At 55.9% G+C, this 21,065-nt stretch overlaps 1 protein-coding gene across 2 annotated transcripts; it reads right to left on the reverse strand.

Moving 5' to 3' along the window:
- Window positions 1–2,352: 2,352 nt before the first annotated feature.
- Window positions 2,353–18,290, reverse strand: EMX1 (empty spiracles homeobox 1). Of its 2 annotated transcripts, none has more exons than XM_021699224.1 (3): window positions 17,756–18,290; window positions 11,824–12,008; window positions 2,353–2,520 (listed from the first exon to the last, which is right to left on the reverse strand). In XM_021699224.1, the coding sequence occupies exons 1-3, from the start codon at window positions 18,288–18,290 to the stop codon at window positions 2,353–2,355; spliced, it is 888 nt and encodes a 295-aa protein (XP_021554899.1). The 2 variants fall into 2 exon arrangements, with proteins under 2 accessions (XP_021554899.1, XP_021554900.1); XM_021699225.1 differs by having other exon boundaries at window positions 11,824–12,004; window positions 17,752–18,191.
- Between the last annotated feature and the right edge of the window lie 2,775 nt (window positions 18,291–21,065).

A 21,065-nucleotide genomic window follows, 5' to 3' on the forward strand; every position in this document is an offset into this window, starting at 1 on the left:
TTATCTGGATGACAGGGGCTACTCTGCTGGGATCCTCCTGCGCCCCCTCCCCCACCAAGTGAGACTCTTGAGAGGAACAGCTCACCCGTTCCTCTGCCCCCACCGGTGCCAAAAGGACGCCTCCCCTTCTCGACCTCAGCCCACTTGTGTGTACGTGCTCCGCAGAGGTTATCCACCTGCTTGGCAGTGAGACAATCCGCTTTGAGGTTAGGACTTTCAAGATGTGGGGAATGTGTTTCCTGGTTGATGGGGTGGGGAGGGCCATTGGGATGGGAGAAAGCCCTTTGGTTTCTAGCATTGACCGGACCCAAGTGAGATGCTGACGGTCCCAGCAAAAGGAACTTCTGTGCTTGGATCCCTGCATGTGCCCCAGGCAAGTCTTCAACATTGACGTCAACATGGATCAAGCCCCCAGCACATTCCAGGAGCCAAGAGAAACATGAGTAAAGGCACAGCACAGGCAAAACCCATGGCTCACAGGGGCTCAGGGATGACATGGGCGAGACTGAAGCAGAGGGCACCAGGAGTGAGGTAGGAGAGGCCAAGGCTGGGAAAGAAGTGGGGGTAGAGTGGGGGGCTTAGGATGAGCGTGACACAGTCCTGTGTGGGCTCAAGGAAGAGAACCCTAGCCACAGTATGGAGGGGCCTCATCTCTGACATCCACACCTTATTACACCTACCACTCCTTCCCTTCCCTCCCCACCCCCAAGGAGCCATGTACACTGCTTCCCAAGGTAGAAGAAATCTTGGCCGTTTGCCGAGGTGGGCAATCCTGGAGAACAGGTGGGGAGATGAGTCAGCTGTGAACGTGTTGGGTTTGAGGTGCCAGGGGGCCTGGAGTGCAGCAGATGTGGGCGGCGGGCTCGGGGGGTCTGCAGCTCGGCAGAGGTCGCCTGCAGGGAGTCCAGGGCGCCAGGAGAAGTCCTGCACATGGATGTGAAGCCCCAGGTGGAGGGCACAGTGAAGAGGCAGGAGGCGCGAGGGCTGGCCCTGCAGTGGACAGGGGCGACGAGGCAAGGACAAGACGGGAGGACTCGGAGAGGCAGGTGATGGTGTCAGAGGCACCGGAATAAAGGCAGAGGGGGGTGTTGGAGTCAAGGAAGGAATGGCCGGAAGAGTGGGCTGTAGGTAAAGCCAAATAGGCAGCAGCTGAGTTTGGCCCCCACGGGTGGTGGTAATTGGTGATTGGTGAGAGGGTTGGGGAGCACATGGGCGGTGAAGAAGTGGAGACAGGTCTGGACGTTGTAAGGGAAAGGTTGTTAGGAAGACAGGTCTTGCTTTTTAAGGATGAAGGAAACCTTGATGTGTGACAGCAGGAGAGGCAAGTGGATGAGCAGAAGGGCAGATGAACTAAAGAGCTCAGTCGAGCCCTGCCTTGTTATTTCCTGGCTAGAGGCCCTGCGTCCTTGGGGACCGGTTGTAGGCTCAGCCTTACACCCCAACTTGGAAGCTTTCATCTGCACGCGGGGGGCGGGGGGGAGGTTCTCCGGGGATGGATGAGCATCCCGGTGGGGCCAGGACCTGGGGCTGGGATAGTCAACTTCTGTGAATGGTGCTCTGCCCCTAGCTCCCAATACTCCCTTTTTCTTCTAGTTTCTCCTCAATTGGAGGAGCCACCAGAGTCTCTCAGCATGCAGAAGTGGGCATGTTCTGTCTCTCCCCTAACCCACATGGGCGTTTCCCACCGCTCAATAAGCTTGGAAAGACCAGAGCATAGATAGCCTCCCTTAAGACACAGGGTGGTCCTTCCCCATGTCTAGCCTCAGTTTCCCTTGCTCTAGAGCTGGAGCTAGAGACCAGGGTGGACCACCAACAGAGGAGAAAAGGTAATGAGTTGAGTCTCCCAGGCCCCACCCCAGGCTCCCAGGCGCTGTACAAGCTTGCTCTGCCAGTCCCCTCTGGTCCCCAGAGCCGGAATCCACCCACCCCCCACCACCCCGGGGCTCACAGGCTCCGGGGGTGGAGCTGGATGCCCATGTCATTAAGAGAGAGACTTTTATTATTCCCATAGGGAAGGGAGATACAGGGGGATCACTAAGAACTACAGCGGGTGCCTGGAAAATAAATTAAAACAGAAACGCAGGAGATAAGAGAAGTGGAGGGTGGCTGTGGCCGGCGGCCTGCCCATGCAGGCGGGCTCTCTGAGGAAAAGGTGGAGGAGTCCCAGGCCTCAGCCAGCCCATTTCTTGTCCCTCTGTCAGTGGTGGCCCCAGGCTCCGAGCCCTGTGGGGCCGTGACTCGAGGCCTCCCCGAAGCCTGGCGGGGGAGCGGCCAGAGTCTAGCAGGGCCCACCCGGGGTCCTGGCCAGCAGCGAGCAGATGCTCTGCCCTCGTGGATCCGTGGCTGCCCACCCTAGTCATTGGAGGTGACATCGATGTCCTCCCCGTTGGCCTGCTTCGTGGCGATGCGCCACCGGTTGATGTGGTGGGAGCCCTTCTTCTTCTGCTCGGACTCAGGCCCCTCTTCTTCCAGCTTCTGCCGCTTGTACTTTGTCCTCCGGTTCTGGAACCACACCTTCACCTGGGCCGGGGAGGGAGGGGCAGAAGTAAGAAACACCCAGGAGGCCCCCAGAGCAGCTACTGGGGTCTCAGCACCCAGGCTGAGCTGGGAGCCAGATGGGGAAACCAAGGCCAGGGGCCTCTCCTCTGGCCACGCGCCACCTGCTGGATCTGAAAGACTACTCTTCCAGATGTGAATCAGGTGGGGCAGGGAGAGGGCAGAGTGAGGGCCAAGAGGGGCCATCTTCCAGTCCCTCTCACAGAGGAAAGGGAGCCATCACGGAGCTGCCGAGCATCCTGTAGCCGAAGCACAGTAGAGGGGAGGCATCCAGGCTCAGGAGCCCAGCAGACCTGGGTCCCTACCGCCTTCTAGAGAAGAGATAATAATCTCTCCTTCACGAGGTGGAGGTAAACAGTATTTTTAGGCGAACGTATGAAAAGCCATCACATGAGTCCTGATGAGCACCCTGTGGGTCTGATGTGCCCCCCACCCCCGGCCACCCTATGCTCTTTGCAGCGCAAAGAGGCAGAGGGGACATGGCTACATAACCCCCCACACGAAGAGCAGTGCCCAGGACAGCCAGAGCACTCCTAGGGTCACAGACCCTTGCCACTCAAGGTTCCAACTCACACACCGTCCAGGTCAGTCAGTTTTTCTCCAGGGGACCCTGTGAGCAGGTGGAATTCCCCCCATCCCACATCAGAGGTTGAGCTGGGCAGGTGGGAAGGCTGGTCCCTCAGGGGGCAGCTACTCAGGGTAGTCTGAAACCCACCAGTGAGGCCTTCTCCTCCTCACACAGAGGCGTGTCTGCAGCCCCACCTGAAGCAGTGCTCTAAACTTCCTGCGCCCAAAGTGCTGGCCTCTACAGCCCATCCAGATATGGGAACAGGTTCCATAGGAGAAATCGCAGGGTACAGAAGTGAGCTCCTCTTTAAACAGAGAGGGCTCCCTGCTTCTGTGTCAGGCAGTGAGAGTCTTGACAAGGGGAGGGTTCAAAAGCGGACAACTGTCTTCTGTGATGGGTGGTGGGGGCTTGGAGGGACAGGTCAACAATGCTAAGCTCACCTCCTCCAGGAAGCCTCCCCAGATTTAGCCGTATCTTTCATCACCCCTCACTTCTCCCGCCTCCCCCAGCATTTGCTCCGTGTCCAGGATACAGCCTTTAACATCCTCTTGTGCATGATCGAGGAGGGCTATCCCAGCTCCCTAACTAGACTTAGTGCTCGAGGACTGTGGAGGAAGCCTCACTCATCTGTCAGCTCCTCCTGACCTTGCAGTTCTTTACTTGGTCTTGCAGAGCCAGGCCATCCCCCCCATCCTCAGAGTTGGTAAAAATGGGCCCGGGTGCTGATCCTTTGCTAAGTTCCTTTCCTGCTCTGGGCTTAAGTCCTTCATCTGTAGGAGAGATGTTTTCTGGGGGCCTTGCAGCTCCAGGGCGCCTCCTGGGCTTTTGCTCCAGGGGGTCCCTGGGGCAGGTGACGCAGAGATGGCAGGGTTACGAGACATGGCTGGTTTCCTGAAAACGACAGCTCATTTGCAAAGCCAGTAGGTGCTGTCGGCTGCTGCTGGGTGACCCCTGGTGTCCTTGCCAATGGTGAGTGGGAAGTTGTGTGTGTGGAATGACGGTGAACACTTTGGTTTTGGCAGCATCAGTGACTGCTGAGGGAAGATCCTTGAACCCTGGGTGGGGCCAGGGGCAGTCCTCAGAAGACAACCCTTAGTGCAGCTGCTAGTCCCTGAGAATGGCGGAAAGGCAAGGCTGTAGCCATAAAGCTAGGCAGTGGCGGCCAAAAGCAGGCCCGGCATCAGGGCCCTGGGAGCACTTCCCTGCCCAGGGCGCTCTACCTTCACCTTCCCAGACACCACCCCCTGTCCGCTTCATGGAGCCCACCCAATCCAAGGCTTCCCCTATTAGCACCTCCTCCTCAGGGTCTGCCCTGCCCTTAATTTTAGAGCCCTGGATGGGGGCGGGGGCAGCCATCCAGGGACAGGAAGAAATGAGGCACGTGGCCTCAGTGGATGATGTAAGAGGAGGATCTTCTTCCCTCATCTCTACGGCAGGGTGCAAACCCATCGCCTGCGTGTCTCACCTCAGACAGACAAAGGAAAACAGTAGATACTCTGGGTGCAAAACTTCTAGATCCCATAACCATCTTTCCTTGGGTACAGGGCGGGCTGGGCTCTGGGTGGTTCTCAGCACAACCACGTCTGGCCCCTGCCCGGCCCCGGCCCCCTATCTTAGAGCCCACTGACACTGTGCCAGCCAGTAGGTGGGTGAGCGCCTACGCAAGGCATGTGCGTGACTCAGGCCTGGATGCAGGGCTGGAGCAGCATTCTTGAGAGCCCAAGGGGCTGGCCGAGGCCTAAGCGTGCCCAGCCTAGTGATGGGGCAATCCGGGGAAGCTCTGGGCAACACCAGGACAGCTGGCCCTCTGCTGCACCTTCTCCCTCTCAAACACACTCCAAGTCTCCTTTCAGGAAGGAGGCTTATCTGTAGTGGGATGGACCCAGCCTGCTACCCTGCCCCACAGCACTGGGCCGAAGAAGGAAAGTTATCAGTGGTGGAGTTCCAGGCACAGCTTATGTTTTCAGGCAAGGGCCAGCTTTCCTGGCACACCCAAACGAAAGGTGATCCTGAATATTTTCTCCATGAAAACAACCGGGGTCAAGGAGGCAGCTTTCTAGAAACAGGGAGGTAAACTGTCTCCCTAAGCAGACTGGCTATCTTGTGAACAGCCTTAGGCTGAATGACCAGATGCTGTTTACAAAGACTGTAATAACAGGGGGATGCTTATGACTTAATGATATCAGTGAAAAGGGCAGGATGCAGTTTGGGCACAGTGTGATCACAACCATGGGAAAACAAAATCTATGCATGGGGAAAAAAGACTAGAAGGAAATGTACTTAACGTGTGGGGTGACCTTTCTTCTTTCCACTTTTCCGTCTTTAGTGCATTACTGATAACAATTAATAGTTATTTTTTACTTAGAAAAAAGAAAAAGAATTGGGCTCTGAGTGCAGTAGGAGGCAAGAGTGACACCCCCATCACCTCTGTAACCCAGCAAGGCAATCTGGGGTCACCCCAGAGCCCTTTCCCTGGAGGACAGAGGCCTTAGAAAGGAACCAGGTCATGCAGTGTGGCTCCCAGCTCTATGGGAGCTAGCTTTGCGAGGAGGTCTTTATTCTGCACCTGCCTCCCCACCATACCCGCACACTAGCCCCCGAAGGCACAGTTGGGATATTGGCTGAAGGAACCCCTCCCCCATCTGTGTCTCCTCTGGGTTTGGAGAGAGGTTCCTTGTGGCCTCCCAAGTCCCCGCCTCACTGAATGTCTCAGTTTTTCAGAGAAGCCAGATCCTTCCAAGATTCTCCACTTTTGCCTGAGTTACCCCACCTGGAGTACTCTTACTTAGCCTTCAGAATCCTGCTCAGATGTTCCTGGGCTGGACCTGCCCCACTGCCTGTCTGTGCTTCCTTAGTTTTCCCTGTCTCAGCAACAGTGACCCGAGCAGTGGGTTCATGTACCTGCTCGAACCTCTGTCTCCTCACCAGGCCGTGGGAACCTGGAGAACCAGAGCAGTGTAGTAGTCTACGCTGGAGTCCCAGTGGGCACGTTCCAGTCTGTTCAGCAAGCTGGGCACAGGTGAAGTTCCTGGCACTGTGCTATTGGTTAAGAGGTGCCTAGGCCAGAACTGGAGAGCCCAAGAAAATCAACAATGGAGGGATCGAGGTCTAATCAGAAAAGGGGTTTGGGAAGTGCAATTGCTAGAGAGATTTTAGGCATAGTTCAGTGGACACTTCTCCAACAGGGTCAATTCTTAATCCTCCATGTTGTGGATTGGATTAACCACTTCTAGAGAGAATCTGGGGCAGGGAGGGAGACCTATTGTTGGGAGGCGCAAGGGTCAGCATGAATCAAACAGGATGAGGAAGGTGCTGTGGATGAATGAATGAATGCATGCATGCATTAATGCATTAGAGGACTGACTGATGTATGTATACATTAATGAAGGTGTGCGTGTATTAATGGGCAAATGAATGGACAAAGGTACTAACACACAACCAAACTACAGCTCCAGCCAATTATTTCAGACTTGACTTTTGAATAACCTGCTATTTGAATGACCCAGATTTGGATCCCTTCATTTCTACTGGTCCCCAACGTTAGCCCATCCCAAATGGAAGAGTCTGTAGCTCCTGCCTGCATACTTTCAGGAGAATACTTGTCCTCAAGGAGTTCAAATACCCTATCAAGGTAATACCCTCCTCTGCTAGGGATCCATTTCTTATTATTTGATCATATGAGCTCCTTCTACTCTCAGGGTCAAGCCCAATGCCATCCTAGACCCACCGAACTGAGGCCACCTCTGACTCCCCATCAACTATAGCCCAACTCATCCTAAGCCTTCTTGTCTCCTCCTCTGCCAGACCATCCTGGATGCTTGCCCTCACTCTCAGAGAGACATCACAGAGTCATCTGCCTCTTCAGGACTAGGCCCTAGGGACCCGCTCCAGTTTCCTTGCCTCCCCTGCCCTGTCCTGCTTCCCACTGGACTCTGGAACTTGAGTGATGCAGAAATTCTTGGAGAAGAGCCAAGACTTGGAGAAGAGATGAGTCCATCTCAGAACGGACAGTGAGCTAGTAACAAAGGCCTCTTGACCTTTCCCTAAAATTCAAGTCATTTGGATATCTCCTTCTCATCCATCCCTTAAAAAGCAGAGTTTTTCAGAGCAGGAACGGACCCCAAGAAGTCTCCTTACCAATGCCCCTGGGGGGAAAAACCCATAGGCAGGTTACCATACACTCCTTCCTTCTAAGACCTCCCCACCTGTTCTTGGGCCCCAAGACGGTGGCCAGACTTGACACCTCCTGCTCCGTCTTACTCCACCTACTTCAAACCCTCCCCTTCCTTCCCACCAACCTAGAATCCTATGCATCCCTCTAAGCCTTCTGGGCCTGGGGTCTTCTGGGAAACTTCCACCCATGCAGGTCTCCCCTCACTTCCCTCAGCCCACAGCTGTGACTTCAAGGAGACTCCAGGCACTCGTTGTGCATATTCTGCATGTGTGCACACTTTACATTTTGCCCCCGTCACTAAAGGAGGAATCTCCAAGGCTAAGGACTCCATTTCCACATCCCTTTCCCTAACAGCTCAAATAAACTCAAAGCCAGAGAAGGTGAAGAAACACCTGCTAAACTGTTCAGAGCAGGAGGGGCAGCTGGAAACACTGACCAGTTGATCAGCCTGGAGCAACCAAAGGCTTTCTCTCATTCCCCATAACACTAACGTGCCACAGAAGCACCCGAGCTGCGTTCTACGCCGTGTGCATATATGATATCACCTGACCTTTGGGCATCAATCACACTGTCTGTACGTGCCCCACATTGTAGTACACACATGTTACACACACCCATTACTCACACACACACACACACACACACATTCACTTCCACTCACAGCTCTGATCTGACCCAAATCCGGGTCTGCCCCACCAGGACTGAAGCTTAGATGGGCATCATCCAGTCATCCGGGTCAGACTCTGAGGCTGCACCATAGCGGTGAGGAGCAAGTAATCAGAGCCAGAAAGGAGAACTAGCCCTTTCCCGGGACTACTCCCTCCACTTCCTGGATTGACCGGTGGCCATCCCAGCATAAATACCCAACTCTCAACCAAACATACTAACCTGCCCCAACAAAGAAGTTTGGGTTGCCCACCTCCCAACACTCCATACAAAAGCTTTGAGCATACAGAGACCCCTGGGCCCTGGATTAAGACCCACACACTGATTTCCTTAACCCTACCAGGAGTTTTATCCACGAACTGGTGGATAAAACTGGATCATCTAAAATAAAATGCAAGGGAAAAATAGAAAACAGAGGGAATGGGAGGGGTCAGTGACTACAGAAAGCAAGGGAAATGATTGATAAAGTTAACACATGGATATGTGTACAATCAAAAGAAATTTGCCTATTCATTCAATACATGTTTATGGAGCATCAACTCCTTGCTCGTCACTGAGCCAGACCCTAGGGTATAGAGAGAAACAGGAAGGCTTGACCTCTGGCTCCCAAAGCTGGCCTGTTGTTCATCAGAATTACCCAGAGAGCTGTTTTAAAAACACTTCCTGGATCCTATCCTGGAACTCCTAAGAGAATCTCCTGAATGGGGCCTGGGAATCTGTATTTTAAGATTTTCTTGCGAGATCCATCTAGCCAGTCTACAGAGTGACATTTGGACACAGTAGATAATTTCACAGCAGCAAAGTCTTATGTGTATTATGATATATGGGAGATGTATTATGAGCTCTGAGAACTTGGAGGAAGCATCATATAGAAACACAGAGAAGTAGAATATAGATGAGCCAAAAACTCGGAGCTGGGAAGAACCACGGAGTTCATTTCATCAAATCTTACAGATACAGCAATGTAGGCCCACAAAGAAGACAAAGGTAGAGCTGATGACTGATAAGCAAGCACTAGCAGGCTTATGAATATGCTGTTAGTAGCTACCTAGATCTATAGAGATGGAGACTTGAGATGGATGGTAGATACACAGAAGATAAAACAGAATAGAGAATAAGGAAATAATCAGCAGTTGGGTAATTGAGAACTATTGTTAGGAAGAAGAAGACCGTAATTAATAGAAAATAGGAAATATAAGTTAACCAGCTTTGGAGAGGCGGTTTAATGAGATCAGACAGAAGTACGTGGCTAGATATAAAACAGCTATCTGTGCAAGATGGACTGGAGAGCTCTGAGAGACAAATGTAGATACTGACAGTAGAAATAGATGGTAGGGGACTGATGGTAGAGACGGACGCCTGACAAATAGCCAATAGTTGGAAATGACAGGTAGGCTTGCCCAGTAAATACTGAAAGATGGATAATTAATTAGATAGCCTAAGTCTAAATAGTAAGTTACAAGAGGGACAGAAAGACAGCTATGATGATGAAGGAGACCAGATACGGCAGAAGAAACACTAGACTAAGTCAGGATTCCCAGGTTAGGGGCTTACTGTAACACTAACTTGATATATATACTACTTTAAACAGAGGGAAGGGAAGGACTGGGGATGAGAATTAATATTATTTGAGTTCCTATTGGGTACCTTTAATCCTTAAACAATCTATTTTCCAGATGAGAAAATCAGAGCTCAGAGAGGTTGAGTAACTCACACAAGGTCACACAGTTAATTAGCAAGGAGGCAGATAATGAAATCCAATCTGCTTGCCTAGGGAGCTCTGCCCAGTCCATCTCTCTATCTCAGAGTCCTCACCTGAAAAGATGAGCCTCTACAGGATGGTTTCTCAGGCTCAAACCTCCCATAGTTCTATTGGTTTTTTTTGTTCAATATGCTAAAACCAGCTCATCTATAGATAGAACAAGATTAGACATGAGTTTTGATAGTTGAGCTGGATATACCATATTATTCTATCTGGTTTTGTTTTAAATATGTTTGAAACATAATAAAATGAAGGAAACAATCATTACATTTACTAACTGGCATTGCTGGGAGCAAATAGGCAGCTAGATTTGGTTTGAAAGAAACAATTAAAAATGCTCTCACTGAGCTAAAAAATTGGAAGTTTAAAAAACAATGACATTATTTCAACAAGTGTTAAATCTGTGGGTGGGGGGATTATAAACCATTTTGTTTTCTTACACTTCTGCAATTAAAATTTAATACCTAATACTTTTTAAATGATGTTAACTATAAACACCATTCTTAAATTGACACCTTGTTTTAGACAACAATTTTAAAACACTGTTTGCCAGGAGGGAACGGGGTATTATTTTATTAACTTGTTTTTCTTTAGCATGTATTTCTTTAAAACATTTTAAAAATTAACTCTGTTGTTCTGTAAGCTTTATCTCTGCAGTTAGAACAGCCCAAAAAGCATGGGTTCTACAGTGGAGAGGAGAGCAATATGTGATTAAATGGGGCATCGGACAGATAAGACGTCTTGACAATAGAAACCAAAATAGGACGCAAGGACCAGCGAGTGATGTCTGCCAGGGGAGCTGGGGAGGCACTTAGGGTCTGGACTCCCCCACTGGGCCCCCTTCCTATCTTCACTAATCCCCGGAGACCCCAGGCTGCCCCCTTCCCCCCAGACGCTTCCTCACGGGACTAGGATGGCAGGTAGTAGGGGCCAGAGCAGCAAGAAAGGGGAGAGGGTGACAAAAAGCCGGCAGGGCGGGAGCCGCTGGGCGGCGAGCAGACCCCCCCTTATCTGCACATCTGGGAGCTGTGAGGGACTTAAGGGAAGAAGGTCTTCCCAGGCCCATCCAGACACGGAAACCGGCCTCCAGGGCAGCAACCAGCCCCTACAGCACAGCGGCTACTCCCAGGGACCAAGAGCTTAGGTGGTGTTTCCAGGCAGCAATTATTTATGGCAGTCTTTACAATAAACCCAAATCTGCCTCCCTATAACTACAATCTAGTTCTTTAAAATTTTCTTTTCTTAATTATCAATTACAAAAATACTACGTGGTTACTGTAATTTCACCCAGGTCAAAACCTCTCCAACGCCATTAGAGTTCGTTCCCTCCCCAACTCAACAGCCCTTCAAGCGTGTGAACACAGTCCCTGAGTCCCCGCATCTACTTTCCCACCATTCCCAGGTGCCTCACAGGTCTGCGCGCCCCAAACACCAGTTTCCAGAGCCCTACCAGCCTGCCTGCGCAGAGATCAGCGCCACCCTCGGCCCCAAGCAGGGCTGGCCCCTGCCTGGCTAATTCCTCTGCTTCTGATGTTCATAGCCTGACGACACGCGGGCTTTCTCCCCACACCACATCCGCTGGTGGGCAGCCAGGCCCCCGCCAACTCTGCCCATGAACAGCCGCAAAGCCCGGGCGGGGAAAGGCCCGGGCCTCCCGCAGAGCCGTGAGCACCCCCGAAGAGTGGCGAGAGAAGAGCGGCCGCCACCACAGGGCTGAGACGGCTCCAGTGGACACTGGGACAGCTCGGGAGTGACTGCGGCGTGGGGCTCCACGCCCTGCCTCCTCCTGAGAACCTGACACCTCCCATGGACTTTGAGAGCAGGCTGGGTTGTGGTTTGCTTCCAACCTCCTGGTGGGTCCTTAGAGCTTGACAGAAGTCCTGCGGCCTCCGCGAGGCCAAACGCAGCGGGTGGGAAGGGGCTCTCGAGCGGGCCTTGCAGGAGGGCCGCGGGGGGGCGGGGAGGGTGGCTTGTGGAACCGGGTGGGACAGGGCTCCGGGGAAGGCGGGGGCGTGAGACTGGGCCCCTCTGCACCTGCCCGCCCCCACCTCCACCTGGGCTCGCGGGCCGAGCGCGCGCCGGCCGGGTGATTTTTACCTGCGTCTCCGAGAGGCTGAGGCTGCCGGCCAGTTGCTTCCGCTCGGCGCCCACCACGTAGTGGTTCTTCTCGAAGGCGCGCTCCAGCCGCAGGAGCTGCGAGGGCGAGAAGGCCGTGCGGATCCGCTTGGGCTTGCGCGCGAAGGGGCCGTGCAGCAGCAGCCCGTCCTGGGGCACGTCGCTCGCTGCGGCCGCGCCGCCGACGGCAACACAGCAGGTACAGACAGAGAGAAGGGGCGCGCGGTGAGCCGCAGCCCGGCCGCCGGGCCGCCCGCGGGAGCCGGCCAAGCCCGGCCCTCTGGCCCCGCTCGCAAACGCCCTCGGCGCTCCGTTACCCTCTCCAATCCTGGACTCCCGCCCCCACTTCTCCCCTTTCCCTTGTGCCACCCCTTGCTTAAGTCCACTCCTCTCGCCTCCCCAGTACTTCCCTAGGGTTCCAGAGCTACCCCGTCGGTCGCCGGAGGCCTGGAGGAGCCGAGCAGCGGCTCACTTCTTGGGGCCAGGAGGAGGGCCCAGGCCTAGCGAGGCGCCAGCCGGCCCAAATCCACAGCGCCTGGAGCAGCGGACGAGGCCCGGAGGTGGGATAAGTCCCTTAGCTCTCTTTGTCCCCTGACCCCGTCCTATCTCCCTCAACAAGAGTAGGGACAGAGCTGAGTGTCAGGAAGGTGGTAAGGGGAACAGTGAGGCTGCTAAGCACCCTCATGCCAAACATTTTCAGGAACTAGAAGGGACCCAAGGCACTCTCTTTTCACACCTGTTTAAACCACCCGTGCAGCTAAAAATGCTCAGGCCGCTAGCCCTTTGAAAATTCCTGCCAACAGGCCCAGGCTCTACCTTGCAAGTGGTAAAAATAGGCCAGCTGCTACCTCAGTGTCCAGGCAACACCTGAAGGTCCAAGGTCAGGCTTCTTCCACCCCCCTCCCCGCCTCTCTCCCCCAGGCCTTCAGGTAAAGCCCACTCCCCCCAGGAGACTTCTACTGTTCTCTGGTGGGAAAAGGCCTTGCTTCATCCCTGAATAGTCCCGTGCTGAAGAAACACGTGTATAAATATCTAGATGTCATCTTTCTCTCTAATATATATAGATATAGATATATTGGTTTCTGCATGGGCGTGTGTAAATATATGCTCCAGCCTCCCTACTGTCTTTTTCTCCCATCTACCATACAGGATTTTCAAAGAGTGTGATTGTCCCTTGGCATATGTTGGCCATCATGGGAACTCAGCTCCTACATGCAGGAGGAGGGGTTGACACTGGGTTGGACAAGGCCCAGGTGGTGAGGTCAGGAACTACAAAAGCCAAAATAAACTTCCACCCACAGCCCCACGCTCAATACCCCCTCCCCCCCACTAGGCCTTCACACAATCTCTGGCTTGGTTACACATGCTCTCAGATGTGAAACAGGCCCTGACATCACCCGTGGATTCTCATGCAGTGGCACATATCAGTACCCCTGACCCACTGACAAGGAAGAGCCCTAGAAGGAATGTTTTCACACAGTTAGCTGTTGAGATTGACTGATCCAATTAATTTCTTCAGAAATGGCCCACTGGTTTTACCCAATTTGACCTGTTGTTTTGTTTAAGGCAATTGTTTGGATCTCAAGTGACATCTTCCATCTCTGGAAATAACCCCTGTAAGTGAAGTAAGGGCACATAATTGAGATGCTATTGCTAAAACTCTCCAGGTAACTGTTCTGTCCCTCTGCTGGTGGAAACTGACTGGCATTACTTTTGCCAAGTCCTTGGGCTTTGGGCGCTTACACAGGTGAACTTTATTGCTGGGGTCTTCTCTGGAACAAGGTTACCAGAGGGGAGGTAAAGTCCCCTGACAATCACTTTCCCGTTTCAAAAGTGGCTGGATCTGTGCAGCTACAAAAGGGAATGGCATCACATCCTGGGGAGAGGGAGGGGGACACTCTGCCCAGTGAGCCCTTCAAGGTGGAGGCAGGCCCAGGGCTGTTAGGCCTGACTGGAGGAAGTTTAACTGCTGGTGGTGGAGGGGATAGATGATCAGGGGAGGTGTCTGGCAGAGAGCGGTAAGAAGGAATGAAAGGAGGAGCCTGATCCAAGTAGGAATAAGAAAGTCTTAGGTGGGTACCAGTATGATAGGCCAGAGAAAGGTGGGAGAGGTGGGTGGGAAGCAGACACTTCTTGCTGATGTTAAATTGCTTCAAAAAACGGCATTGTTCTGAGCCTGGGTGAAGTCCCAACAGTGGTTTTTCCTCTAGATAGGTGAGCTGGACAGGGAGAAGGCCTCACTCATCCCAGAGTTCACAGGGTTGGCCTCAGCAGCTCAACTGGCCCAGGCTGGTCAAAAGTGAGGTGGCAGCCTGGAGAGACCCTGTAGATGGGAGTGAACGGGGTGCAGGGGTGTCAAGGAGAGTCTGTGGCTGAGAAAGCAGGACTGCAGTCTGCCTCGGTGTGTATGACTTAATGGCTCTTTTGTAATTCTGAGAGTATGTGTTGGTCCCTTGCGCGGTGTTCTCTGTGTTTGTCTTTATAAACCCAAACTGGAGGATGGAAGCAACAAGCTTACTCTGTCCTTCTGACATACACACATCCCTTTGCCTCAAGTCTGGGTATTTTAGAAAAAGCTAAGTTGCTTGGTTTACTGTCATGTCCTGTTGGGGCAGATAGAATGTATCCTTCAGTCTATGTCTACATGTAGGGGCAGAAACATAGGGGTCCTTCTGACCCAACCACGAAGAAGCAAGGGGCAGGAAAATGACTCAAGATACTGAAAAGTGATCACAGATAGGATTTCAAAAGAAGCAAGGCTTTTTTCCTGTAAGAAAGAGGGGGTTTAGTGCAAAACTAACTATCCGGACAAACTGATCGATAGCTCTACGTTTCTGTAAGGACAGAGTGATGCTTTGGGGGCCTATGTTCCTGGGCCCCTCTCATTATGGCAATCCCTACCACAGCTTCAGTTTCCCTTAACTGGACCACAAGAGCGGAACAAGCTTGGGGCTGGGGCCAGTGTGGCCTGTTTCCATGCAGTAGTTCTCGCCTGGGGCAGTGGATTGTCCGTTTCCGACAAGGAGAGGTGGGAAAGTGGAAGGAGGCTGACTTAGCCTTCCCGGGAGACAGGAGGAACTGAACCCCACCCCGTTTTCCTCCAGCCTCGCGATGCAGGCCCTTTCAAGGCAAAGACTGGCAGTAGAGACTCCCAGGACTGAGGTGGCGGGAGGTGGGAGCTAGCGATCCGGAGTGCGGGCGCTCGCCCCTGCACTCCCTCCTGGAGAGGCCACGGCCCGCCGGCTGGGCGGAGGAGCCTGGGGCGACGAGTGGGCGAGGCCGGCCGAGCTGCGGAGATAACCTCATTCCCCCTCCTCCTGGCGGAACAAAGGCGCCCTTTGAAGCACCGGCCCATTACCAACGCGGATCCCTGAGGGTTGGGGCTTCGCGGGCCCCCTCCAGACGCCGTTCCCGGTCTGGAAAGTTCCTGAGTCCGAGAAATGGCACCGGAGTGCGGCTAACTCCCGGTCTCCGCCGGCTCCTCCCCTTCAGGCCTCGAAGGCCACCAGCTTCTGGATGCCGCCGCCTGATCCAGACCCTCCCGCGTGGGCTCTTCCTCTTCCACCGCCTCGCTGAGCGGAGAAGCCGCTTCCCCGCGCGCCGGCCCGCGCTGCCGGAGGGCGCTGCGCACGGAGCGCAGACATGTTCCTTTTCGTTCGTGTAGGGTTTCGTTTCTTGCATTAAAACGGGGCTGAAATGAGCATCGCAGAGACCCGGTTCTCTAGAAAACGCGGCGCCGGAGGGCCTGGGACGGCTCGGCCCGCAGCCCCGAGATCCCGCTGGGACCGCCAGGTTCACAGCTGCCGGGGCGCGCACCGTCCCCCACCGGCGACAAAGACCGGACCCAAAGCCGAAACGTCTCAGGGTCGGAAAAGTCCTTCCGTGTCCAACGGATTTCCGAGTTCAAAAATGCGGCCACACATGGCTCCATCTCCGCGTCCAGACACGGTTCTTGAGAGAAAAATCCAACCGTTTTTGCAACTCGACAACGTGCCCGCCGGGACTGATGGCTCAGGGAACGGCGGCAATTTCTGAGAAGGTTTTTTTCGGAGAATTCATCTGGCCTCGCTTGGCTGGGAATGCTCAGAGCCGGAGCTGGATCTGTCGCGAGGTGTCCCCGGCCCTCGGCACCCGCGCCCGCGGGGACGAAGCCAGAGGCGGGAAAAGCAGCGAGGAGGGCGTGGGGCGCCGGGTCCAAAGCCGGGGGCGCCGCCGGGGCCGCCGGGGAGGCCATCCCCGGATGAGCAGAGACCACAGGGCTTAGGACCGGCTCTGCCCTCTCCTCAGAGCCCCTGTCTCTGCACCAGCCTCTTAACCACGGGTCCCCCTACTGCCCGGGCCCGACGGTTCAGAAATAGCCGAGACTCTCAGATCGGCCCATGGGTGCCAGGTTTTGAGACCCAGGCTGGGCTGGGCCCAAGGAGCACCGAGGCGGTTTACTCAGTTTTGAATAAAACTTAATTCATTTATAGCAGTAAACAATGGTTATAATTGACAGGTCTCATGCCCAAAGCGGCTGACACCATAGGCTCCCTCCCTCACCCCATGATTTGGGCAAATCTTTGAAATCGCAGGGGAGACAAGTCTGCCCACAAAAATTCTTGTTCAAGTAATTACAGTCTTTTATATTGTGGGATCTGCTGGGTCAGTATCTACTGGTCAGATGGGACTAAGCAAACTGACAAATTGGACCAGGAAAGTGGCTTTCCGTGAAACACTCAGTAGCTATAGCCAAAGCTTCAAAAGATCATTTTTCTTCTGTTATCTAAATAATGGTACCAAGCATCTGGTTTACTTTGACTGTGTAGACCGCGGTTTATCCTCAGATTAGGTTGGCAGCCGAAGCTCTAACCACATCCTTTTCATTTGTTTCACTAAAAGCCGGGTTACCTAGCTCTGAGTTATGGAACCTCAAAATGCTGGGGTCCAGTCCCGTCTACACTAACAAAATAAAACTGGAAACTAAAGCAATTACTGCATAAATTAAGGCCACTCTTAAAAAAAAAAAAGACAAGAAAAGAGAAACAAACTTTAACAAATTCAAGGAAGAAAACGAACTCCAGCAAATGCAACTCTCTTTCCTTCGGGAAAGTCAGATAATTGAAACGTGTGTGCGTTTGTAAGGCCAGTGGGGGATCTTCATTAGCAAACCTATTGCCCAGTGAAGACGTGGGAGCTCGGTTAGCCTACGACCTTATAAGCCCTCTGCCCCCGCCCCCCGCCTGGGAGGACAGCCGTCGGTCCCGCAGCAGCCGGGTAGGCGCAAGGCGAAGGAAGCCGGTTGCTATTGCAACCCTTCCCGGCCCTGGGTCCGAGAGACACTTGTGGCTTGAAGAAGTCGGGTCGAGGTTGGTGAGAAACACCCCAAGACAGTGGAGCACTCCACACTGAACATTAACTCTCCAGTTTGCCCTTCCTGCTGCCCCTTCTCTCCGCAGACCCGGGGCACGCGGGTGGACTTTGCCCTGCTCGGACGCGCCAGCGAGGGCGGATATCTGGGAATTGGTGGTGGATGTGCGAGCGAAGTAGGGTCCCAGGTCCAGCCCGGGCAGAGGGAGGGGGCGGCGGGCGCTGCGCTCCCTGGGCCGGGACTGGCTCAGCCCGGAGAGATTCTGGCAGGCCGCGGGGAGGATCAGGAGAGGCTCCAAGGAGGCGCCCGGGCTTGGCGTCCGAACCCGCACCGTTTCTGGGCAAGCCTGGCGGTCCCAACCTGGCTCTCTGGGAGCAAACCCAACGCCCCAGAAGCGCATATGGATCCGGCGCGGCTCTTCCCCGTTTGGGAATCGGCCTCTGCGGACCCCACAGCCTTGTTTCAACAACTTCTGAACAGCCCCGCACGCCCCCGAGCCTCCCCCGCGCCACCGCAGCGCCGGCGCTGGCCGGCCGCCTAAGCGGGCACAGCATGGGCACTCACCCTGGAAGCGGTGGCCGAAGAAGCGGTTCCGCAGGACCCAGGGGTAGAAGTGCAGAGGGTCCCGGTGCTGGGCGCCGAAGAAGGAGTGCGGGGGCTGCAGCGGGGAGGCGCCCAGCTGGTGCGCCGGGTGCACGGTCAGCGCGGGGTGGTTCATGGCCTCAGGGAACACAAGCTCGGGCCCACCGTAAAGCGAGCGACCGGCGCCCGCGGCGGCGGCGGCGGCGGCGGCGGCAGCGGGGAAGCCGCTCACGAAGGCCGCCTCGGCCGCGCCGGGGTGAGGGTAATTGAGCGCCGTGGGCCGGAGTGGCTCCTCCGAGGCGGCCGCCGCCAGGGGATGGGAGCCGGCGCCCCCGCCGCCAGAGCCCCCGCCGGTGCCGCCGTCCTTGGCTACCAAGGACTCGATGGTAAAGCCGCGCTTGGCTGTGGGCTGGAACATGGTCGCGGTCGCCAGAGCCGAGCGAGGCAGCCGGGCTCCGGGGAGCGCTCCGCGTCCTGGCGCCGCCGCCGTGCGGGGTGTGCACCCAGCCAGGCACATGCACACACACCAGCACCCCTCACCTCCCCCGCCCGCCCGCCCGCGCTCAGACCCTGCCGGCGAGCCAGGCGCGGAGAGGCGAGGGGCGTGAGAGCGAGCGAACGCGGAGTCGGGCCACGGCGCGCAGCTAGGCGCGCCGGCCTCTGGGGCCGAGCGGGCAGCTCCGGGCGCGGGCACTGGCGCGGGTTCCGTGCGATGCTGCGAGCTGCTTCTACGGCCTGGGGGCTGAGCCCGGCCCCCTCCCTCCCGAGTCCAGCCAGGACAGACCCCCGCCCCTGGTCCTCCCAGCACTGCCCAGCTCAGCCTCGGCCGCTGCGCTGCGAGGCGCGAGTTAGCCGGCACCTGCCCCGCGCTCGCCCATTGGCCGCCGCTCACCTGCCCCAAGGTGGGGGGCGGGGCGGGGCGGGGCGAGGGACGGCGGGTGGGGAAGGAGCCAGCAGTCGGAGGCAAAAAGCGGACTGGAGCCTTTGCCGGGCTATCTAGGCCTCCCCCCACCCCCCACCCGCCCCTCGCCACAGGCTTCTCTTCGTGTCTCTGCCCTTTCAGCTGAGTCTGGCGACCTCCCCAACCGTCTCAGCCCACGCGGGAGCCGAAGAAGGCGTCCGAGGGGCCTGGGGCTTGGGAGAAACTCCAACCCCACTTCCCGATGTGTAACTCAGTTGAACCCTCTCCAATTCATCCTGGGATGTCGTTTCAGTTCTCAGACAACTTGGATCCGAGTGGAGGGAGGGTGTTTTTTGCCCAGTAAATACGTGCTCCGATAACCAGGGCACTGCTCCCCTGGCCTCCCGGGCCCTCCCCCTCACCCACCGTCTGTCTCCTGGGCCGCGGTCTGAAAGCCGCGGCCTTGTTCGTGAGGTTTCGCGTTTTCTGAGTGTTGCGGGGGACAGCTCCAGAAAGGGGACGTCCAGTTCTTTTCACAAGGGGCCAGGCCGGGGACAGCGCGAGAGGAGTCGCCGGAGTGGTCACTTTGCAGACCTCAAGCCGCAAATCCGGGTTCGGAAGCACCTCCTTGGCCCAGCCACGGCGGCCGCGCTCTGCTCGCACCAGGACGGCGGGCCTCAGCGCAGGGCGATCTGCTGCTTTCCTCGCCTTCTTTCGTCGTGGGGCTCAGGTGCAGGCGGGCCGGGCCGGGCCCGGGCCTCGGGCCTTAACTTGGAGCTGGCCGAGCAAGTCGACCCTTCCTCCAAGAATACACACACCAGCCATCCCGGGAACGCAGCAGCCGCCTGGCCTCCCCTGACCCTCACCTTCCACCTGCGACCGCGGAGCAGCGGACGACTCTGCTCCGTCAGGTTTCCATTTCTTGCAATAATTTCCTGGGGGTGAGAGGGTGAGGAGAACCAGTACTCCGCAAACTTTTTCACCCGGGCCTTCCAGGCCTCTGGAAACACCGCACCGAGGCCTAGGAGGGCGCTGGGCGGTGGTGGGGAGGCTGGGACCCGGACCCTGCCAGCGCACTGCAAGGAGGGGACCTCAGCGCGCTCCGCTTCCTCGCCGCCGCCGGGGTCAGTCGGGGCGGCCCGGCCACGGCCGGGTGCGCAGATCCGGGCCGGGCCTGCCGGCGCCCCGAGACCAGGGGTTCCGCGTGCCGCGTGACTCTGCAGGGACTCCAGGCCGGGTCTTGGGAGTGGCCCGCCTGAGCGCCGGGAGCCCTGGTCCGGGAGAGCGCTTCGGGCGCCCTCGTCGCCACAAAGCGGGTTAAAGTCTATTTTCCACTCGACTGCTCCGAAAAGCCCCCGCGCGCCGACGCCGTTCCGGCCCCCTTGGGCGAGGTGGGGAGGGGGCGGCGAGACGGGGGAGGTGAGGCGACCGCACCCTACAGCCCTGCGCGTCCGGGGCAGCCCGGGGCCGAGCGTTGCGGAGCCGCGGCAGAAACGCCTGCGGAAGGAATCTTTACCGAATCCGCGGCCAGCGCCTGTGCCTCTTTTGCGACCTCTCCGGCTCTTTTTGGCTCTCTATACTGGCTGGTCTCTCTCTCTCTCTCTCTCTCTCTCTCTCTCTCTCTCTCTCTCTCCCCGGTTTCCGTCTCAGGCTGTCTATTCTCCCTCCCTGTCTCGCTGCTCCACCCCCCACCCCGACTTTTCATTTATTTCTTCCCCCTCCTCCTTTGCTCCAGCCTCAGTCCTGGAAAGGGAGAGCTCCTCCGAGTGGAGACCTAAGCAGGCCACAGCACTAAGGGGGCGAGGGTGCGGAGCTGGGCAAAGGCACAGCTCGAGATTTTCGCTTTATAGAGAAGGAGATGACTGGGTATTTTGTTGGAGCAAGATCCCCACGGGGACGCGGGTTCAGTTGGGTAAGCATTGCCTGGGCCTGTGCTCAGCGGCGACAGGGGGCTGCCACGGAGAAGACAGGAGCCCGAGCAAGTTTAACCCTGCCCAGGGCCTTGCGCCCCTAGCCGGAGATGAACCATCTGTCCAGCCGCAGGCCCTCACCTCCTACCCCACCGCGAGGCTGAACATTGGCCGCGAACTGGCTAAACTGGGCAGGTAGAAGAGCTGACAATCTACCGGGCCATTTCTAGACTTGCATCTACACGGGCCACATCTGTTTTCATCTGCATGGTTCTGGGGATACATATTCATATTAACTTGATAGATCTTTATAATAACACCTTCCCTTGTGGTGGTGCTTGCGAAATACTTTGACATCTAGCTGTCTGTCAGTAGCCCCATTTTACACATGAAGAGACAGAGTCCACAGGACCAGTGACTTGAGTCTGGTCGCAGTCTGGATTGAGCAGTGATCCTGGTCTGGCTCAGGTTCCACCCTCGT

Source organism: Neomonachus schauinslandi, chromosome 10 (assembly GCF_002201575.2).
Source record: "Neomonachus schauinslandi chromosome 10, ASM220157v2, whole genome shotgun sequence".
NCBI lineage: Eukaryota > Metazoa > Chordata > Mammalia > Carnivora > Phocidae > Neomonachus > Neomonachus schauinslandi.